We start from the raw sequence: 23,290 nt of genomic DNA, 5'->3' as shown, positions 1-23,290 counted from the left end.
TGGGTTTTTGGTCCATTGACCGTTGCCTGTTTAAATAGTATATTCTTTCAACTCAAAATTATCATGTTATTTTTTTTTTTTTTTCATAAATAAAAGTGCTTAAATGCAAACATTTTCAGTGTATTTCTAGAGTAAGTGTTGCTATGACAACGACGGCAAACAGGTTTTTGAAAGTTTCATTTCCGCGTTATGAAGTTATCCATTTTAACATAAGTTCATAATCCACCATTAAGTTTCTATGTCTAAATGGAACGTAAAAACATCAGTTGCGTCAGGGGTGGTGAAGTAGCGCCAGTTCCGGATAAAAAACACTGGTTACCCGTTGAAGCTAGCCCTAAACTAATAATTCCACCCCAGAGAGTCAGGCAACCCCATATGTATACCTCTCCTAAGCCGCTCATGGCGCCACTAGGAAATAAAAATATCTTGTGTATTTTTGGCGCTCATCTCTCTTAGACGCTGACAGGAGACGTTCCACCAAAAATCTAATGCACACTTAAATAGGATTAATCGCTTATGATTTTAATTTTTTTTCGTTTTTTATCTTTGTGAAAATGTCGGTTAGAAATATGCTTTTGTGTGTTTATGTTAGATTTTTCCCAGTTGACCAAATTACGCTTTCATATCAAACACAGGTTGGATTAACACACCTCTAGGCTACGCTAGTTGAATAGTTGTTGTTGTGTGATATTATATAACACGTGGATTTTATAAACTGAGTTTTGCGTGTCCTTGTCTGTGGATGTGTATCTGTTTTTTTATCGTAAACCTTGAATTTTTCTAAAATTTGAAAGCCTTTTACTTAAGTTAAATAGATCAATCGAGATACGGGGCTTAATCTTAAAGGAAAAGATCATTCTACAATTTAGTCTCTTTATTTTATAAAATAATTTTGGATTCATTTTTCTATCTACAATATTGAAGACACTATGAACCGTTCAATTCATTTAATGTCCCAAAAAAACTGGGCTTCACACTGAGACGGAATCTTTTATGAGTTAAAATAATTGCTAATATCAAAAAGCGATATCTAGTTTACTAGGGAGAAGTATAAATTCGCCAGATTTCCAGCTTTATCTCCAGTCCAAACGTAGGTCCGGAGTTAATCCCCGCCTCTAAATTACAACCAGCATCTCATTGGTTCTTGAAAACTGACGTCAGCGCGACGTGAAAGACGAAAATTACGTATTTTCCGACTGAGGAGAGGCGAAATAGCCCGGCCTCCTTTTACGTCCCCCCTTGTATTTTGAAAGCGGGGCTAAATGGCGCGCGAATACTTTGCCACCTTATACCTTCTCCCTAATAAACTAGATATCGCTTCTTGCTAATATCTTCTTCAAAAATGTAGATTGATACATAGTTCCAATTTAAAACATTTATTATTTTATATGCAATTTAGGAAAAAACATAAAAAGTCTAGCTTGTATTTTTCCTTCAACTTATTTTCCAAAGTACTGAAACCACTGTCACAAACCCCGTTTATACGCCAGTCGAATATTTAATTAGAGAGTGGAATAATTTTATAGACATTACGAGATCTGGGTCGACTCATTTTGATAAATAACAACAGCGTGTTTCAAAACGACGAAGCAAAGTAAAAGTTTAAAAAACCAAAACCAAAAAAAAAAAAAAATAATAATATAGATTTAAATGTTTTAAAGATTTGCAGACTCTTAAATTATAAAAACTGGTTGTACTTGTATCGATAAAAAACCTTGAAATCAAAAATCCCCCCCCCCGGGTCTGTTTTGCATACCATTTGAGTACATTTACATTTTTAAATTCAATTTTCTTAACATTATAACTAAGATCATAAGTAACTCAACCTCTTAGTTAAAAGTATCAAGATTTTGAATTTATTGCCCTAGTTTTACGAACAGATTTTATGAAAGTATATTTTGGAAATTTCATTTTCCATACTTCTCTGTATAAGCTAATAGAAGGTTTAAAAATCGACCCAAAAAATAAAACGTGGAGAAAAACACGTGGTGTATGTATCCTTCAAAGAAAGAAAATTTAAATTTCTTTCTTATATAAGTTATATCATAAGTTTATAAGATATGTTCCATAAGTATGACACTATCTATTTTTTGTAATGTTAGAGACTTACAGCTCGAGCTAGTTCGAGAACGACAAGCGAGAATTGAAGTCCTACACTCGGTTAATTTTGCAGGACTTCCATCTTCCTATTTAGTATGTACTAAGGCTTTGATAGCGCCTAACCAGGCGTCGCTTTACGAAAATCTTGGACCTTTTACCCACGTCACTTCATGACAAGGTGTTCCTGTTAGTAACCAGTGATAAACTTATGGAACATATCTTACGAACTTATGGTTATATATTTCAAATTTAAAACGTACATTATTTATCTTTAATACATTGAGATAGAAATTTAAGCAGGATTTCATTACATGAAAGTAAGCATGGGCGAATACTCGAGTAACACGAATAACTCGATCGAATATCGAGACGAATAACCGTCTCGATATTCGATAAGCCCCATTTCAGGTATTCGAACGAATATCGAATAGTGAATTTTACTATTCGGGCCTACTATTCGTTAAATATTCGATTAACTATTCGAGAAAACAAAAATATTAACCCTAAAAATGTTTTAAAAAAGTAATGGCAGTTATACTTTTTAATGTATAAGTTTCTATGGGAAAATAGGCCTGAAGTGCTACTACTCTATAGCGTGTGAAAGTTTGTCTGTGGACCGTTTTTTTTTTCTTCTTTTTTCCCACGCTTTTCATTGGCCACTTAGACATTTTTTGAATCCTTCTATTTCTGACTATTCGATAACTATTCGATAAGGGCAATTTTAAGTTAAGCCTAATTATTCGATATTCGGTTCCCAAACAACTATTCGTCTCGGTATTCGATAAGAAAATTTTTCACTATTCGATATTCGTCTCGACAGTCAAAAACTGGTATTCGCCCATGCTTACATGAAAGTTACTAAGAGTACTAAGAGCATTTCATTATATTGTGATCGACGCTTGCGATGAAATTTTTTTCAAAATTGTTTTTAGCTAGTGGAACCTTTTTTTAAATTTTTTTTTCTCCAGACATGAACCGTAAATTCCGCATAAGCGCGCTGCGGTCGCAGCGATAGAAAAATTCATCGCCAACGCCGAGCTGGGAGAAAGGCTTCTGATATAAACTTCGGTGGGGTTATTAGCTTCTGATTTAAGTAACGTCGCCTCATTTCTACCAGCTTCATTTCACTTATTGATTGACTATATAAATTCTAAAGCAGTTATTAATGAAATGTTTTGCAAGTACTATACCATTTTCAATAAATAATAACACGCAATTATAGAGAAGGACGCTATCAACATGGTTCAAGCTAACACGCCCCTATTGCGACATTTTGTTCATACACTGATTCCTCGTGTCACCTGTATACTTTCCTGCTAAGTCACACATATAATTAAATTTCAACTATATAATTAACTATGAATAATTAAATTTTAAATCGTAAATATATAGTTAAACTTCATCCGTATATTTAATATCTTATATCGATGTAAGAAAAAGTGCAGATAATTAATCAACGCCCAAATCGATAAATCTTAGGAGGCACGCGCTAAGAAAGACTTTTTTCTAATTCACGGCCATTTTGAAAAATGGCGACCAAAAATGTAAAAAGTCTCCCTTACGGAATAGCATACAAACCTTTCAACCGATATGATGAATATAGACATTTTTGACATGAAAAAGAGGGTAGGCAACCATCAGTATCGGGACATACAACGGGGTTGATGCATTGCCATCTACAGCGCAGGCGCCAAAAAATGAAATGGAAGCAAAGTTTTACCCCGTGTCTTTCCCTCTTTGTACTGATTGATATTCATATCCAATAGACATCTTTTACAGCTTATTAGGATCAAACATGCCGCCATCTTTTAAAATGGCGGCCCGAAAAGCAACAAAAATGTACTGACGAACAACGCTAGGTCATTCTGTTACTATAGTTATGCATATATGTAGTTAAATTTCAACTAGTAATACTGTAAATGAGTTTTTATCTAGCTCGCCGCGTTTTAAGAAGGCTACTACGTCCTATACTGGAAATGGTGTCCTGTGGGAGAGCTTTGTTTTATACGGACCAGAGGAGAAGCCATTTTCTGACACGCCCCCTTCCCTTCCCTACTTCCTTAAGAAATAAACCGTCAACTTATCTTAGCAACCTTTAAAACCATTTCAATTATTTAAGTCCACTGTTTATTCCAATGTTAGGACGACTTGACGCGAATGTGTCGGATCGTGGACGAGCTAGTTCCGCTTCATTTCTTTTCTTCTCTTGGTTTTCCTTGTGAGGGGTGAAGTCCCCCGACGGTATCATTCCCCTTACCCCCTCCCCAAACCCCCAATGTAACCCCCCATGCCTTCGGTCCTTTTTAACCCCCTATCCATCGCTCTATCCCGATACCTCGTTGCACTTGTAATTAAAAAGAATGATTACGTCGAGTAAAAGGGGATGCACCCCCTTTTAAATCTACCCCCTTCCCCCTTTATGCTCCTCGTAATCGAAGAAATGGATGGCAATGTTCGCCTTTACACGAGTATTCGTTCAGTGAAGATTAATTAAGCAGATAGAACGCGTTCGCTCGCCTGAAATATTTGTCGAGAGGCTTGGCCCCCCCCTCCTCCACCCCAAGACTTTTTACTCCTTTTTTTTAGGTCTGTTGGGAATTGCCTAATGGGCCTATCTTTTCTCGTTCTCGTGATGAGCTTATTAAGAAAGTAAGGGGGACAGTCGCATTAGAGAAACTTGATGTTCTTAACATTTATTTATGTCGAAGTGAGACAAGTATTTTATATATTCAACATTTTGTGGTTTAGATAGTTTCAGAAGTATGTAATACTTCTCTGCGAGTGAAGTGTACCTACCACAAAGCGGGGTAATTGTGACATGATTCCTCCCTACATCATTTTACATTTGGAGCGAGGTTACTAAACCGAATCACATTCGCGATAAATAGTTCCCTATAGTGCTTAACTGTTTGCCAAGGCGCATGCGCTTGTGGATTTTTGTCCCACGTTAAGACAATGAAGGTTTGTGCAGGTTGATTGCTGAGGATTTAGTACCAAACAGTTATAGAATTCACCCTGCACGGTGCGATGCTCGGATGCCCATCTAAAGTTTGATGAGCAGGAGAGAAAACAAAAAGGATGAGCCTGGGAAGAATCATGTTACATAACAGTATGAAGAGGATACAGAGTGGCAGAGTGTCATCCTTCGTCTATTATCCCCTTCTGATAGTGTGCACATAAGTGTTGGCAGTCATTTGCAAGTGCAATTCAAACGCTATCTTGTAGTTCTGTTGCAAACCTGTAGGAGATGCTCTAATATCAAATTACTATGGCAACCCTAAACTATTTTGCTGTTAAACTTAAGAAACGAGTGAGGAAATTTTTCTAGCCCCTATTTTTGAATTCAGAGTAATTAATTCTATCTTTTGTTATATAAATCAGAGGTTTTTCAAACGAAGCTTCTCACACCCTTTAAGATTATCTATACAAACTTTAATTAGGATTGCATTCGTAACCTTTGCTTTAGGTCTTGTAATTGCCATTAAACCATATTGCTAACCTATAATTTAGTGATATATATTTTTCAGACTGTTGTTTGTTTGTGAAATGTTTGTTGTTTATGCACGGTCACAATTCGTTGATAACGGAGTAGAGTATAGTAGACATTCGCTTAATTCTTGAAGAAATAACTTTAACTTAAAAAAATAGTTTTTAATTCAAATTCTGATACGTCGATTGAAATTCCATTCTTACGAAAACCTTTATTGAAAAATATTATTGAAAACTTGATGTATAAAATGTCACAAATTTCTAAATTCCAAAAGATGATTAATTATATTAAATGTTGAAAAATACTTCAGGAGGAGGTAGTCGATATAAACTCGAGTAACCTGGTGCTAAATTCAATATATTGTTTTAAAAGGAACGTTGATATTACGGTAAACGAACAAAAGCGATCAATTTTAAAAGTACCACGCGCCAGCTTTTCTAAGAGAAAATATATTTATTCGAAACGAAAAGTTGTACATATTTTTGGCTAAAGTTGCGGGACATTTTATCATTTGGGGTCAGCTATAAATCAGTTTTAGCGAAAATTCTCGTTCTCGCGCGTTCTGCAGCGTTTGTAATATTCTTTTCTTCGTATTTGTTACGTATGCGCCTATTATTTATTATTCCGTGTCGAATTTAGAGAAAAGAGCAGCAGCAGCGCCCCCTATAAATATAAATTGGAAAAGGCTTTAAATGGAGTCGAGACCGTTATTAATTTTTCTAGAAAATCCCGAAAATATCCGTAGTTCTCCAGGACCAGGTAGCTTGAATGCCCGGCCGGGGTTCGGTCCCAATTTATGTAAAAATCGCGTGTCTTTATCCAGCAGGGGGAGGGAGGGGGCGCGTTGGGGGGATCCCCTACCCCTTTGTTTTACAATTGAATTTACAGACTGTTTTATACCCAAGGTCACGTTCGTATTACATCAACTTGACTATAAATTTGAAATAAAATAATATAATAAATTTAAATAATATATATTGGTTTCTGGTGTGTTGTATGCCCTAGAGACGATATGGCACCGATATTTTTACCGATGAATCGGTTCGAAATCGGTGAACATCGTCTGATAATCGGTCTAAAATCGGTTTGCTAATCCGTACAAACCGGTAAAATTCGGTTGCTAATCCGTAAAAATAGGTTGATAATCCGTAAAAATAGGTTGATAATCCGTTAAAATAGGTTGATAATCCGTTAAAATAGGTTGATAATCCGTTAAAATAGGTTGATAATCCGTTAAAATTGGTTGATAATCCGTTAAAATAGGTTGATAATCCGTTAAAATAGGTTGATAATCCGTTAAAATAGGTTGATAATCCGTTAAAATAGGTTGATAATCCGTTAAAATAGGTTGATAATCCGTTAAAATAGGTTGATAATCCTTTAAAATATGTTGATAATCCGTTAAAATAGGTTGATAATCCGTTAAAATTGGTAAAAATAGGTTGATAATCCGTTAAAATTGGTAAAAATAGGTTGATAATCCGTTAAAATTGGTAAAAATAAGTTGATAATCAGTTAAAATTGGTAAAAATAAGTTGATAATCAGTTAAAATTGGTAAAAAAATAAGTTGATAATCAGTTAAAATTGGTAAAAAAATAGGTTGATAATCCGTAAAAATTGATAAAAATAGGTTGATAATTGGTGAAAATCTGTTAATAATCGGTAAAAATCGCGCGCTACCTAGCGGGAAAAAATAATAAAATTAGCACTATTACTGCCTTTGATAAACTAGATGATTTTGAGAGACTTTTAGCGATGAACTTTCGCTAGTATATAGTGCGAACGCGGACAAATGACGCAGTAAGTGGATTAGGGCAGAGCGTCTTGAATTTTAATAACTGTATGGGCGAGAAAAATGGTTTTTGGAATTTCGTGACAAATGTATTTCTAGTTGCTTTCATTGATAAAAGCGGGGGGAATAGAGAAATTTGATTTAATATTCATGGAGGCATCTATTCCGATCGCCGCGCGTATAGAGAGCGCTCGCTCGCTCAAAGGGACTGAGGGAAATGAAAATCGGGGAGGTCAGGGAGTATTTTTCACTTAATTCTGACTTAATTAGTAATTTATGACCGGGACCTTTATTCATGTACACAACTCTTTCGTATGTACACCAGCTTCATTTGCTCACCAAATCGTTAATTGAAACATCAACCGAAATTACATAGACTAATTTGGCCCCACCGTATTTTATTTGCGGAAAATGTAATATTTTTTAATATTTTGGTTATATTATAAATCCTTTATTATTTCACAATTTTTTGTTATTATTTTATAAATCATTATTTCACAATATTTTATTATTTTATAAATCATTATTTCACAATTTTTTTTTCATATTTTATAAATCTTGACCTTTATTGTTATTTTACATTTTTAATACTATTTTATTGCTTTTTATTACTTTTTATTTTCTTTTTATTACTTTTTATTTTCTTTTTATTACTTTTTATTTTCTTTTTATTACTTTTTATTTTCTTTTTATTATTTCATATTTTAAATACTATTTTATTACTTCTTATTTTTACTTTATATTTTTAATATTATTTGATTGCCTTTATTTTTACTTTTAATATTATTTTATTACTTTTATAAATACTTTTAATATTATTTTATTACTTTTATAAATACTTTTAATATTATTTTATTACTTTTATAAATACTTTTAATATTATTTTATTACTTTTATAAATACTTTTAATATTATTTTATTACTTATATTTTAACTTTCAATGGTATTTTATTACTTTTATTTTAACTTTCAATGGTATTTTATTACTTTTATTTTTACTTTTCATGCTATTTTATTACTCTTGTTTTAAATTTTACAATTATTTTATATTTTCAATGCTTTTTTATTTTATAAAATGTTAGTATATTACATTACCACGAAAACGTAAAAGCAATGGTATGATACTTAGCTGTGATGTGTTGGAGTTTGTATCACAGTCCTTTATTGATTTGAAACACAAACATTTGAGATTCTATGGGAATACCCCATCAAAACTGTAAACTTCCTTATTATACACTATCGCTCTTAAAGTGCGATTCAACTAAATAATAGTCATTATTCGAGTATTAGGTAATAACCATAATTTTTGAACAATTGATGCCAATGTTTTGGTTCAATTTCGTTTTCAAATTGGAGCAATATATATAAATTCAAAGAAATCCAGGTGCATAATGAAAGCGTGGAGCTTTGAAATACCCCTTGCAGGGGTAATTATTAAATTAAAATTCAGCAAAAGTTGTCACTTAATTAGATCCATGAGGCAGTTGCGCTTGCGATAGAGTGGTGCGCATGTCCGAGTGGATGAAAATTTGTTAAATGGATAGCATTTAATCTTAAACACCAAAATATTTTGATAGCATTAAATAAATCAAAATGGGAAAATTGAGCTTCATAAATTAGTTTGTTATTTGAAAATCAAAATATTTTGATAGCATTAAATAAATCAAAATGGGAAAATTGAGCTTCATAAATTAGTTTGTTATTTGAAAATCAAAATATCTCGAAAACCACCACGTATAATGCGTGTTTTCAACCCGTACATTAAATTGCAAAACAGGAAATAATTCGGGCACTGTAACAACATTATTAAGTTAGGCCTAAAAATTCAAACTTAATACCCAATAAGGCGTTCAATTTCCCTTTAAATAGATAATCTAACGCTGATATTGAGTGGATGAGTTTAACAAGTGTCACGACACTATATTGGAACAATAATAACAATTATATCTTAACCTCATCATTAAAATAAATGATCTTGGATCTGAAGCCCCTTAAAAGGATTGCACGCAACCCCGACAATCCTTAGTTAATATTTAAGCAAAATGATTGAATGTGATGATCAGCAAATTCTAAACTACATCTACGAAACCCTCCTGTACGAAGGAGGCATCAGACGCTTAGAGAAGATAGGGGGAGAAGAGGTGAGAGTTATTGAATATGAACAGATTAAGGACGGTGGGAAAGGTGACATTGGCCTTTTGCAATATCTTCCGCCAATAAGACACCGAGCGAGCTAAGCCGAATTTCTCCCGAAACCGCGCGAGGACGAGTGGGAGAAGTAGTAAGTGATAAAATCGAAAAATCCATATCGTAGAATCATCTAATAGGGACTCAAACTATATTGAAGGAGAGATGCGGCTTATTAATACAATAGGGCGTCGTCTTATTCCCACCCCAATGACCTCTTAGCCTCCTTCTATATCTATATCTCTGACCTTTGCTTGCTTCTCAATTGGGAAGATATTGACCGAGAGGTTAACCAGCACAACTCTCTCAAATGACTCAAGATTTACGCATTCAGAGTTTTAGAATCAGGGAGTTAAATAAATCTTCAAAGGCAATAGGCAATTCCATCAATTGCTTGCAGAGAAAACAACACACAAATATTGGGCCGCCAATTGGGGTATTCTCCCTCGCGCCAAGAGGTAACGCCAGATGGAGTTCATTCGAGTTCACTACACGGTTCGGGAAGGTAACCGACTCGCGCTGCCTCTAATGGGGCTTCTTGGTGCGAGGGACATAACCCAAGAAGGTGACTTCCCTGCGTCTATGGGACTTGCGTTTGTTTCTCTTGTAGAATTAACGGAACGGTCTATATTACCATGGGTCTAGTTCTTTGTAAGTCATAAGAAATCTGTAAATATCATCGCGCAAGAATAGATCTAGTGTCGTCTGCATGAGAAAGGGTTAGACGAGACGGAGTATCCGACGCAAAGACGTTAAAGAAGGCTTCTAAGTTACCAGTCCAAAAAATCCTTTATTGTTCACATACCTAATGTTCTGTCTTACGAAAACAAAGTGGTCAACACAGCAGACTCTATTTGACCCCCCGACTCTGAAAAGAGCCTATTGCTTTCCAGCATGACCTCGGCCTGAAACTTGAAAATCGCGTCGTTAAGGTGGTAGTTCGCACTTTTAATTCTCCGTTTTTGAAAACTAGATGGCGCTATAGGGCCACCGGAATGTTTATTAAAAATGTAAAATAATGATGAAAAGTACCGCCATTTTTCAAACCATAAAAATAACTATCCAACAGAAATAGCATCCCTCACCTTTGACTGGTACCACACTCTATCGGGAAATAACCAGGGGTGCCACTAGTCTGTTAAATTTGTTCCGCACCGTGCTTATGGAACTGGTCAAAACGATTCGTCCACTAACACAAATTGCGCAACAGCTTACTACTACCAAGTGTGAACGTCCCCTCGAAACTGATGGGGGAGACTAAGAATCTGTAACCTCTGATCGTCTTTAAGCGGAAGGGTACATATAAAGGCGTTTGGGGGATCGATCCCCTATACATCCAGAATAGGGGGGGTCCAAATTGATAAAAGGAAATGTCATGGAACTATAGGTGAAATATTGAATTAAAGGGTTTAAACAACTTAAGAAACTGCATGATACCCTATACGCAATAAGAGGATTAACGTGGGATATAACGCCACGCCCCCACCCCAATCCCTTACAAAGATTGCTTTAATTTTAAAATAATTTTATTGCCACCGGGACTTGTAAACAAATTTCAAAGAAAAATTTAGCTACGACTTGCTTTGTTGTTAATACTACACGTTAACCTAGTGGATTTAATTTAATTTTTTAATTAATTGTTGTAAAGCAAATGTTCAATAATGCCTGAATAGCAAAGAAACTGCTAATAAAACGGAAACAATAATGAGAAATAGAAATTAATCATTTATCTCAGCGTATGCCAAAACAACAAAATCAGAATAGCAATGCAAAGTAAAACGAATATAACGGCCTTCAAAGAAACTCTGATATTATCAATCAGAGGGAAACATACAACAGGAAGCACTACTGTTTTTGCTGGACATTAGTGGGAGGAGTGAATTTTGATTATGGAGTGGCATAGATGGGGGCCATCCGTGGCGGTTTAAAATCCCAGCATGCTCTTCAATGGCTGGACGTCATTGAGTGGAGCCATCTCTCGGTGGAAATTTTATTTACTAGCTTAGTCACGTGTAAATAGTACTTAGTACTTGTTGCTATAACCAGGTGGGAAATAAAGCTTATGACCATAATAAGCCTTGGTACTATCTAAAACCATTAAACACAGATTTACTGTTCTGGAATGATAAGTTAAAACATCGGTTCTTCTAACGGCATCGCCTGTCGTCACCCCAAGCGGGAGAATCCCGAAACCTTTCGACTCATAGACCATGTTATGGCTATGGATTGTCGAAAAGGTTCAATATTTGTCGCGGCGTGGCGCTAGAAAGCCGCTGCCATAAAAGAACCAAACGGCTTATCTCCATTCATAGCCCACTCGATCACGCGCATTACGACGCAAGCTGCGGATCGAGTGGGCTATGCTTCATTCCAGCCCATCTGTATTTAATGATCTTAGGTATTATGAGTAAATTTTACCTGCATCTAAGACCATGAAACATGATATTAATGGTCTTAGCCTGCATGTACGAGTAGGGCGTTCTAGTATTAGCGCCATAGACTATGCTACTCTTCAGTCCTCCAAGCTTTAAATAAGATTCACTTCCATGTCAGTTAAATAGTTCATTTGTTAATTAGAAATGACAATAAGACCAAAATAACACCTGGTAGGTTCCGCATTTGTCAAAACGCTATAGAAGTAACAGTAATCTCTAACTTTTTTACTGTCGGCGTTGTTTAAAAACATAAGAAGATCGACGTTAGTCCGCGCAGTGGTCCGCGAAAGGCGCGCTCGCTGGAGAAATTTTTTTTCTTCTAGGTAGCATTTGGTAATATTTATTCTAACATCATTAAGCGGTCTGGATTGTGCCACGCTTGATCGATCCGTCTGTCAAAAGAGGAGTCAAGTAGCTAGAACTAGGAAACGCTTTCTAACAGTCGTAGCTCCACCATAATTCTAGAGTTATACTATACAATGTACGCGCCCTTTTTTGCTCAAAGAAACAAGTACATAAATTACTGTAAAGGGTGAGTTGCAAAACAATATATGTTTGTAAAATTCAAGTTAAACTTTTGTGGACCCTCATGCATTGCGGGATAAGAAATCTGTTGTCCAAGCAATGATTTGTTCAAGCAAAATTTTCAAATTGCGGTAGCTTAGCGAAATATCGGTGCATTTCGTAGGTTTCAGGCGCCACTTGAATGTCAGCTTCCTTTAGATAATGTTTGAGGAAGTCGATATTGGGCCCGTTATGAACAACGTTTTGGATACGAACTAGGAGCAATAGTCGAGGATAGCCAGGTTTAATCTTTATTATAAGTAATGAAGATTGAACATAGTTGTTCAATATAACCATAAGTTCATAAGATACGTTCCATAAGTTTGTCACTGGTTACAAACTGGAGCTTGTCATGAAGTGATTGAAGTAGGTGAAACTTCCATAGGTTCTTGTAAAGTGACGCCTGGTCAGGCTCTATCAAAGGCTTAGTAATTCAGACTAAATAGGAAGATGAACTGCAAAACTAACCGAGTGTAGACAATCAATTCTCGTTTGTCGTTCTCGAACTACCTCTCAGTAAGTCTCTAGCACTACGAAGAATAGGAAGTGTCATACTTACGGATATATCTTATAAACTTATGATATTACTGATGGTTTTCCATGTTCCTGTTTAATTTTGTTTATGTCATAAGTGCATGACTATAAGTATCAATCTAGAATAAAGCGTTTTTAGCACTTTGCCCGTCTGTCATGATAAATAGTATGGTAAAAAACTTATCATAAATAGTTAGTACCGGATACAAATAGTAGAGCCAATTTTGCCTATAGAGATTATGGTATTAGGTGCTTTGTGCTTGATTAATAATGATCTCTTACGTAATCTAGTCTAACCAACTCTATCTTTTAAACGCATTGAAACGTGAATCGGTTCAATTAAAAACAAATATCGATTATCTAGTTTTAATTAAGAAGGAAAATATTTTCAAAAACCATTTTTTTATTTTGCTAAATATTATTCAAATCATGTTTAGGGAAGTTTCTAAACTTTTTTTAAATTTATATAACTTGTCTCGTTTTTATTTAGCCTTGACATACTCTATCAAAACATAAAAACATAAACGCCCGCTTTCCCCTCCTTTCCCCCCTCCCTACCAACGGTAAATAAAAACAAATAAAACCTAGGTGCAAGGAAGGAAGGAAGGAGAGGAGAATAAGCGGGTTTTTTGAATTTGACTAACAAGACGAAGGTATACGTGGTTTTTCTAAACGTTTCAGCAGGCATTGAAAGAAAAGGCTTCCCAAATAACATTGACCTAATTTTTAATTCAGTCGTTTTAAACCTTGGGGATGCTAAGAGTGTTCCTGCTTACCCCTTTCTTCCCTCCCACCACGCGCAGTTAGCAACGGGCTTCCCATATACTCTAATACAATCGGAAATTTGAATATTAACGAAAGCTTTTATTTTAATATTTTTGAAGGACGTGCGTGTAACACTAGGAAAACCATTTTCTCTAATGTTTTAAAGGGATAGTTACGTTTAGTTTAGTTTAGTCTATTTGGTTGTTTTAAATGTGATAGTTAAGACCAATAACTTAATTTTGATATTTGAATCGGAACCTCTGAGATGATCTAGGCCCGTGCGTGTCGATTTTTATGTGGGGAAATATCCAGTTTCATAGAGGAAATATTTTCACCCTATATGTGTACTAGATGGCGCTCTTATTACAGTTGCGAAGGGGGTCTTCCATAAATTGTCGTAGATATTTTAGGGGCCAATTATAAAAATTTTATGAAAGAGAAAGGTTTCACCCTTAAATTAGCGTAATTGTTTTAGGGGATATTTAATTTTTATTGAATCTTGGTTAGATTGTATGGATAACAACAAAATTAATTAAATGAGGTTTTAACATTGTTCTTATTTTAGTAAAACAAAAAAGAAAAGAAAAAATTATTTCTAATTACAAAATAATAAGCATTTAATTAGTCTTAAAAATAATCAAGGACTACTGCGCCATCCGCCATTGCTTTAGTGGCGTCTGCTAGCCAGAACCTCTTACCCTTACCTCTCTCAGCCTGTGAGAATTCAACCAATCAAATAGGGGTAAGAGGTTCTGGCTAGCAGACGCCACTAAACCAATGGCGGATGGCGCAGTAGTCCTTGGTCTTTTTTAAGACTAATTAAATGCAAATTATTTTGTAATAAGAGATCATTTATTTATTTAGTTTTTAATATTTTTCCTTTTATATTTAGTAAAAGGCCTCTTTTAAGGTATAATGTTATGTTACCTGATCTTTACCTTTAAGACCAATAACTTATTTATGATATTTGAATATTTAGAAAGGAAAATGTTTCAATCCCGTATTTAATTATCAATTTATGCCACTATCCCTTTTTTAAGTCATGTTTTACAAATTGTAGGCCTGAAGATTTCATTGTGTTACGATGAAATTATTGTCGCATTACAACTATTTATATTTTATAATCAAAACAACCGGAATTAATTAATGTAAAGCCGCTTATCATTAGCAATTTACAAATACAATGTCGCCACCGTCCTTTCATAGCCATACCTTAAAAGACAGACGGGGAATTATTAATTTGGATTACCGAATCCCTTAATTAAATTGTACCAGTTAAATTATGACTATACAGTATATTCTGTTTTTCTGCACAATCACTGTTTAATTTCCCTCCGATTAAAAATTGGACGTTTGATTAAAAATTGAACAAATTGTTGCATATTAGATCATTGTTTTTATTTAAAACTGATTACGAGAATTAAAACAAAATTACTTATCCTTATTAATCCTAATTAATAATTTTACCTAGCGAGTAAAGCTGTTTTAAACGTTGAATAAAGTTTCTAATTAAATAATGTAAGTTTAATTATATTAATCTGAATTTGGATTAGAGATGGTTTCTATATGATTAAACGGGGAAAATTCGTAAACATTGTATCAAAATATTATGTTTTCCATTTAGTCTTATTGAATTGATTGGTAGTTGATGCGTATTTAAGCGTAGACTTATCGATTGAGGGACGAAGCTGATCAAAATTTCAGTAACGTCCGCGCGCGGATTCGACTGTCAAACCGAATGTCTATTGATATTATAACCTTGTTGACATAAATGTATATGCAAATTTTAACGAGACATACACTTTGCAAGGACCTGCCGCTGACAATGTCACGATTGCTATCGCATTTTTTTACGCAATGTTTTGCTTCGAAACCTACTTTCATTTAATTTATAGAAAATATTTTTTATTATCTTGTAATTAAACTTATGGTAGGAGGAGCCTGTTTGCTAAACTCACTGTTTGGTAGATTAAAGAAATACGCTGTTTACGTTTTTTTAAATATTCAAAATTGAAAATCCGATAATTTATAGCCGATACCATAAATTGATAAGCCACCATTAAGTTTATGTGTTTGTATGGAATCTATGTAGGACTAGTTTTTCCCCCTCCCCGCTGCCTATAATTCGTCCCAGCCAAATCTGGTATTAATTTATACAAAACACTTCCGCCGTGAAAGCCGTCCCGTCAGTGTACTCTTAGTATGAGACGCGAGAGGTGATAAAAAACCACTCCACGATTTCCGGCTAGGTGTTCTTTTAGTAATCCCTCCCCCAAATCGTCTTTACAAAAGCATGATCGCTTAAAAAGCCATGGTAAAAAACTTGTTCGTATTTTGTCCTGTTTTTTTTTCGAAACTTTAAAACATTAGTAGTGTAAGGGGTGAAAAAGTACCACTTGATTCGGGTAAAAAACATTGGTTGGGGATAGCGGGAGGAAAAGCTCACGATAAAGAGAGACACCCAAGAGAGTCAGTTCACCCCATATATACTTCTCTTAGCCACAAGAGGCGCTACCAGGAATAAAAAACACACTTGTATTTTTGGCGCCGGATCTCTTGAAATCCCTGACGTAAAGGGAGCGAGCCACCAAAGACTTAATGATGGAAACTTAAAGAGGGTTATTCGCTTATGCCTTTACAAAAAAGTGAAAAATAAATTTCTTTGTCTATCGATAATGTGAATTGATTGAAGGTATTTGTTTTTCTCAATAAACAGTGGGTGGTAATCGTCAGTGACAAGGCCACGACATTGTGCTCTTATTAATCTTTGCGACGACCGCCTTTCTATATTCCCTCAAAATGTAGGACACGCTTAACAGATTCGCGTGCGTTGCATTGTCGTTGCTCGAATAATCATTACGCAAAAATACCATGCCGCTTTGCACCACGCTTAAAGCTGTAAAACCCTTGAAAATTTGCAATTGATCCGTGAGACACGTCTTGCACTGGTGAAGTTTTTACCCCACGTTTCTACGAGATATTTTGGCGCGTTAACAAAGTGATGGTAGAATGGTTCAGTGTGACCTCCTCGTCTTATTAAATGACCTCTGCAATTTCTGAGGTTTGATATTGTTTATGATATTTTTGAGTTTGTTGAATTTGTAGGTTCCCATTTCGATTTAGTCGGTAATTACTCACAACATCTCACGAACTATTCCTGTAATTAATGTAAAAGTTGGATATTTCCATGTAAGCTTTGTTTTAAAACTGTGCACTGCACTTTCAATTCTGGTAAACTTTTTCGATTTTAAATATTAAACATACTGTATCTAGATTAACTTTTCCGGACAAACTAGGTCAATGAAAGTATATAGTCTTTAAATAAATATTAGTCACTCTAGCCTGCATAGCTATAGTTAGTTCTTTGTAATGGTCAAAGACAGCGACCTAATGGCCGTACCCATAGTTTCTTTGTAACTTAGAGGGAAAGACACGGGGGTAAAACTTTGCCTTCCATCTCGCTTTTTGACGCCTGCGCTGAAGTCATTTTGTATCATGAGATTGCGCAGAGACGGATGGCAATGTATCAACCCCCCTTGAACTTCCCGATACTAAGGGTTGCCTACCCCTTTTTTACGTTGAAAAGGTGTTAAAACGAAGTAAAAAAATTCCATGAAAAAAGGTGGATAACTTGCGACATCTATAACATAGTAGAAAGAATGTTAAAATGCATGTTTCCAATCCTTGAGCCCCAGCCAGGTTTGTCACAAAAGTCGGGTGACTGTTTGGACAATATTTTTATATCTGGTTTGTAAAACAGCGCGGTTACCAGTAATATACTCTTTCGGTGTTGTGTCCTTTTTTCTGTCGAAGTGGTCGATTGTTTCGTCATATCAGGGATAGATTTAATTTTAGAAGCAGGAATGGAGAACGGTTAGTATTTACTCCAGTCCGACTCATAGCCCAATATAGAGCCCCCCCCCCTCCCTCCAACATGCAACGAAAGTTTTAATTTATGTTATTGGCTCACTTAAACTACGTTTTTATGACGTTGCTGACGGGGACGGTGCAAAATACGTAATTAATTTTTGCCTCTGTCGCTATGACCCGCCTCTTCTTTCCCCCCCGGTCGCCCAGATTGCTCCGTTCTTCATTCCTGCTTCTAAAATTACATCTATCCCTGGTGATATTTAGTATAGCCAAATTTAAAAAGTTAACCTCAAAATAAAATGTGTTTAGGTAATTTTGAGTTGAATTTAAAACTCTAGCTATTGCTCAATTACGAGATGCTTAGATTATGTTAATATGGTTTCTCTAAAGCGGAAATCAACCCCATATTTCTTAAATAACACTTACATAATGAAACATATAGCGTGGTTTGAAACGAAGATGGTATAGTTTCGTTTAGCATGGTGGATTATTACAGTAACTGTCTACCACAGTTTTTCGTCATTACGATATTATCTATTGTAAACAAAGCGCATTAACATTGTTTGTGGTGTAAATAGAGACATTTTGTAACGAACGTTATAAATCGCTTCCGGGTTTTTCTTTTAGTTTATCGTTTTACCTATAACGTCCTGTTGTCCTTCACCTACTGGACACTAAATGTCAGATCTAATGTATCTTCGTTGTAGTTGACAGCAGTTTAAAAAGTTATAGAGAAACATTTTCATTATATTTTCCCATTTTTGTTGGAAAATAAACGTGTAATTTTAACAAAGACATTTCAAAGTGAAACCATAAGTTTTTAAGATATGTTAAATGATAAGTATGACAATTCGTAATGCTAGAGACTTACAGCTCGAGCTAGTTCGAGAACGACAAGCGAGAATTGAAGTACTACACTCGGTTAAATTGCAACTTCATCTTCCTATTTAGTCTGAACTTACTAAGCCTTTGACAGCGCCTCACCAGGCGTCGCTTTACGAGAATCTTGGACCTGTGTCACTTCATGAGTCATGACAAGCTCCAGTTTTTAACTAGTGACAAACTTATGATGAACATATCTTATGAACTTACGGTGTTATCCGGTGTTTAGTAAGTAAAGCTTCGGTCGGTATTAAGTTTAGCGTCGATTTAGTGATTTTCGATGCTGAACGACGGTAATATTGAATTTTTAATGTCTCTCTTCTTTCTAACTTCAAATATGTTTTATTTTTCGCGTCGCTTGTTCGATTTTGGTTTAATTGTTTCCATGTATATTAAAATGAAGGCTGCTTTAAAACCTTATCATTTTTCAATAATCCGAAATAACTTTAATACCGATTCGAAACTTAAAAGTTCGGTATTATAAACTATGCCTTAATTTACCTTGGTTACATTTTCATAAGTTTTAGTTGTTATAAGTTTTCATAGTAGTTCTCTTAACAATACAGGGTGTTTCTGAAAGGTTTAAGGGCGTGATTTTGAGTCGAATATGTTCTATGACATTTTGCCCCAAGGGATACCGTTTTCAAGTTAAGATTATTAAGAGTATTTCACATATGAACCCTTAAATTTAATTGAGAAACTAAAATACAATGTTAATTTAATCAAGGGGTCATCCGTACAATACTCCAAACACAACTTGTAAACGGTGACCCGGACGACAATTTATCATAGAAGTTACATTTTCGACTCGAAATCGTTCAAAGAACATCACACTTAATTTCTGATAGACATTTCAGATACACCCTGTATAATTTTGTGTCAAATGTCAAAGGGTTCATTTTTATTATGAAAATCATTTGCATATCGACCCATGTTCTACTGCAGTCTGTGATTGCTTGAATATGAAAAGTTACGTAATTGCAAAAACGTTTACAAAGACGACATACTTAGCAAAGACAATTTCGTTGATTTTATCGAGCAACTAGGTTAATTGAGATATTACTAGGTGATGTTGTAATTTAATGTTAATTTTTTGTTGTTTTTGTTTCTCACAGGTCCGGGGTCCACTCTGGACGAGAACCGTGGGGGTGGGGGAGGAGGGGGTTTGGAGTCGGGGCAGCTGCACGGCATCTACGGTAACCATAGTAACCGGGCCAATAACAACAGCACGAGCAACAGTCCGCCAGTCTCGAGTTCTTCGAGCGGGTCCATGCTGGTCGTGCCCCAACCCATCAGTGCCACCAAGGGGGGCGGACCCCAAGGACCCCTCAACTCCCCCAACACGCCCACTACGGCCAACGGCACCGGACGCAAGTACCAGTGCAAAATGTGCCCGCAGGTCTGTGACAATCATTTACTTATTTATAACTCTATTTATTTAATTTCCGTTTTAGAACACGTGTCCTCGTCTACTTTTTTATCGTCTGTCCGTCCTGTCTATATTGTCTTTATTCGTCTTACATTTTATTATTTCATATTTCCGAGTCAAAAACGAACTGTCAAGAAACACAGTATATTCTAATCTCTTAGATAGAGGAAGGAAATCTTTTTTAAATCCAGAGATTTAGTTTTTAAACTTAGTACCTGTCGTGAAAAAAAAGTTAACTAAACTATAATTAGATGGTTAATGATAAATACTAAAATTTTTACAAATTTGTTTGATTTCATAATGAATTTGCATAATCTATACGCATCTGCCTTCTCTAATATTAGAGAAGGCAGTGGTCCATGCTACGTTATTAGGCTGTTGCAGACGTTATTTTACTAGTTACAATCGCAATTTTTCTTTAGTCGCGTCCTGTGTCAGTTGCAACGCTGCCAGCGAATTCAAATAATTTTTACATTAACTGTCTAAGAATAAACTAACCAATCGTAACAGAAATAGGTTACTCAAGAGCGTCGTATGAGCTACTTTGCGACATCTGTGTTTCTCAGTAACATCTAGTCTTTCAAACAACTCCATCTCTATCCAAACCATGACATAAGGGAAAAAAAATAATTATATAAAAAAAGTTGAAAATAAGAACAATTAGATAAAATTCAATACACATTATTTAATTACTTGAACAGAGCTATATTTTATTAGTCTATATATATATAAAAAAGATTTCTTAACCTCTATCAAACTTATCTCCAAATTGCAATTTCTCGAAATTATATGGCACGGTCTATTTTTGGACCAAATATTTTCAACTTTCCACACACACAATTGTTTACGAAATTTAAAACTATAAAAACAAATGCATAATTTACTACTTGTCTAATTTCAAATCTATATTCTCCTTAATTGACATTTAATCTTGGTCTTCATAATTGAATTGAAATCTTTGCAATTCGTTTTTCACTTGAGTTTGATTTGGGAATGTTTTTACAAAATCAAAATTGGCACCTTATTTTATTATTTCTTACATTTGTTGTTTATATAAATATTTGATAGCATGACAATATTTTCACACTTTAAAACCGCGATCAACGCGACGAGAAGGACTGATTTAATCAATTAAGAATTTTTGATTTAAGTTAAATTTTTAAAATTTCGCGTTGCTAGGGGTAATAATTGTAGGCGGTTTGAAGAAACGTTATCGTGATTTATTAATGATATATTTCCGAACGGTTTAATGTTTAAGGTCGCGCAAATCTGTTTTTCGCGTGATGTGCATTTTAAAAAAAATATAAGGAATTCAAATACAACTTGTTTGTAGGCGTTCAAATATCTTTTATCGCTTAAGGGGGGGGGGGGGGGGGTAGGCTTGCGTTGGGGGGGGGGGTATATTTAAGATTTTACTTAAGACTGTAGTAACTATAGAGGCAAGTGATTAAGATTTTCCTGTCAGTACCTGAGATGCAAAGTCAATCAGACGTACAACACCAAATCTATATCAAAAAGTCTTGATTGGGTATTTCTATTTTGGTTTGTTGCATGGTTTGGACAAGGTCATGTTTATAATTATAAGGTGACCTATTTACTTAACTCAGTTCTGTATTTTTGTGATCCATTACACTTTGTTGGAAGGCAAAGTTCTGTGAAAAACGTGGCATTAACTTATTTCTGTCATTAAAGGCCAAGGTCCACCAAAATGGTTCTTGTCGAACTGAAAACCAACTTAGCATCTTAAAAATAATAGGCTACTGTGCCGATATTCCGAGTTCTCGCTCTTTCATTTTTTTTTTATGTTTAAAATTCATTGGAAGTAGTTCTAGGCAACTGAAGAGGATATTTTTATAACTTTCGAGTTGCCATTTTAAACGATGGCCGCGTATAGTCTGCTACTACAAACTTTCTCCTGACGTCACACCTTTCTATGTCTTAACTCGGCTTTGGCAACCATATTGGAAGTCGTGACCTCATTCCATACAATTAGACTACCAATAATGACGTCACGTGACGTCCCCGTAGCTCCTCTCCTATCAATATCATCAGGGCCGGATTAAGCAATTTTGCATCCGGGGGCCGAGACAATACGCACCCCTTTAAACTGGGATAAAAGGAGCAGCAAATGTTGCTGAGCAGGAATAGTTTAACTCAATGCGCCCCCTTAAGCCGAGATAAAAGGAACAGCAAATGTTGCTGAGGGGGAATAGTTTAACTCAATGCGCCCCCAAACAAGCCTTGCGCCCCGGGGGCCAGTGCTCCCTCAAACCACCCCCAACTAACCCTGAAAGCCGTCTATTGTTTATCTACAGTTCGCCTAGAATCGCTTCTAACGGCTTCCAATTAGCCTAAAAACCTTCAAAATATTTTTCTGAGCTCGTGGGCAGTTTGGCACGGTCGCAGTTTGTTAGATCGATGTTCGCCTAGACGTTTTTCCACTGGACCTCGGCCTTGATGTACACACTTATATCGACTTACGGTTTGATTAGCTTTTCTACATAAACGTCACGTTATACTTTTGCCAGCTCGTTGTTATTATAATGAGAAGGTAGACTCGTCTAGCTGGACTGAAATTGAACGTCTACTTATATCAACATACTCGATCACGCGATTTTTTTAACAAGTATGGGTTCATGTACAGGTTCGACTAGGAAATGGGCTATGATAATATTACGTCTGGTGTCCGTAACGATTGTTAGTGTATAACTATACAGCAGTAGTCCATTATAGGAAAATTAAAGTAGGACATGGTTATTTACGTCCACTGGCATAAAGGCGCAAAGTTCTAGTAGAGACACCTATCGACAAAAAAACGCGCGGAGTTATGTCATATCGGTAACAAGATTTTAAATAAAGCTTATACTTGACTGTGACGCAGAGAGACTTAAGATTATGTACATAGGATGATATATAATATCTAAAAATCTACAAAAATGTCTAAAAATATCTAAAAATTTACAAAAATATCGAAACATTTACAAAAATATCGAAACATTTACAAAAATATCGAAACATTTACAAAAATATCGAAACATTTACAAAAATATAGAAACATTTACAAAAATATAGAAACATTTACAAAAATATAGAAACATTTACAAAAATATCGAAAAATTTACAAAAATATCGAAACATTTACAAAAATATCGAAACATTTACAAAAATATCGAAACATATTTACAAAAATATCGAAACATTTACAAAAATATCGAAACATTTACAAAAATATCGAAACATA

General features: G+C 35.2%; 1 protein-coding gene across 13 annotated transcripts in view; it reads left to right on the top strand.

Annotated features, from left to right (window-relative positions):
• The window catches only part of LOC149710210 (zinc finger protein rotund-like), a 411,108-nt gene that overhangs the window by 256,928 nt on the left and 130,890 nt on the right, over positions 1–23,290 (top strand). For all 13 annotated transcript variants that reach the window (XM_089860315.1, XM_089860320.1, XM_089860297.1 and 10 more), the window contains one exon: positions 19,736–20,019. In XM_089860315.1, coding sequence (XP_089716441.1) covers positions 19,736–20,019 — 284 coding nt within the window. The remainder of the gene's footprint in view (positions 1–19,735; positions 20,020–23,290) is intronic.

Source organism: Phalangium opilio, unplaced genomic scaffold (assembly GCF_054372755.1).
Source record: "Phalangium opilio isolate 3A_F unplaced genomic scaffold, DU_Popi_V2 ptg000011l_1, whole genome shotgun sequence".
NCBI lineage: Eukaryota > Metazoa > Arthropoda > Arachnida > Opiliones > Phalangiidae > Phalangium > Phalangium opilio.
Note: the sequence above shows the minus strand (reverse complement) of the source record. Positions and strands in the feature narration are given on the sequence as shown.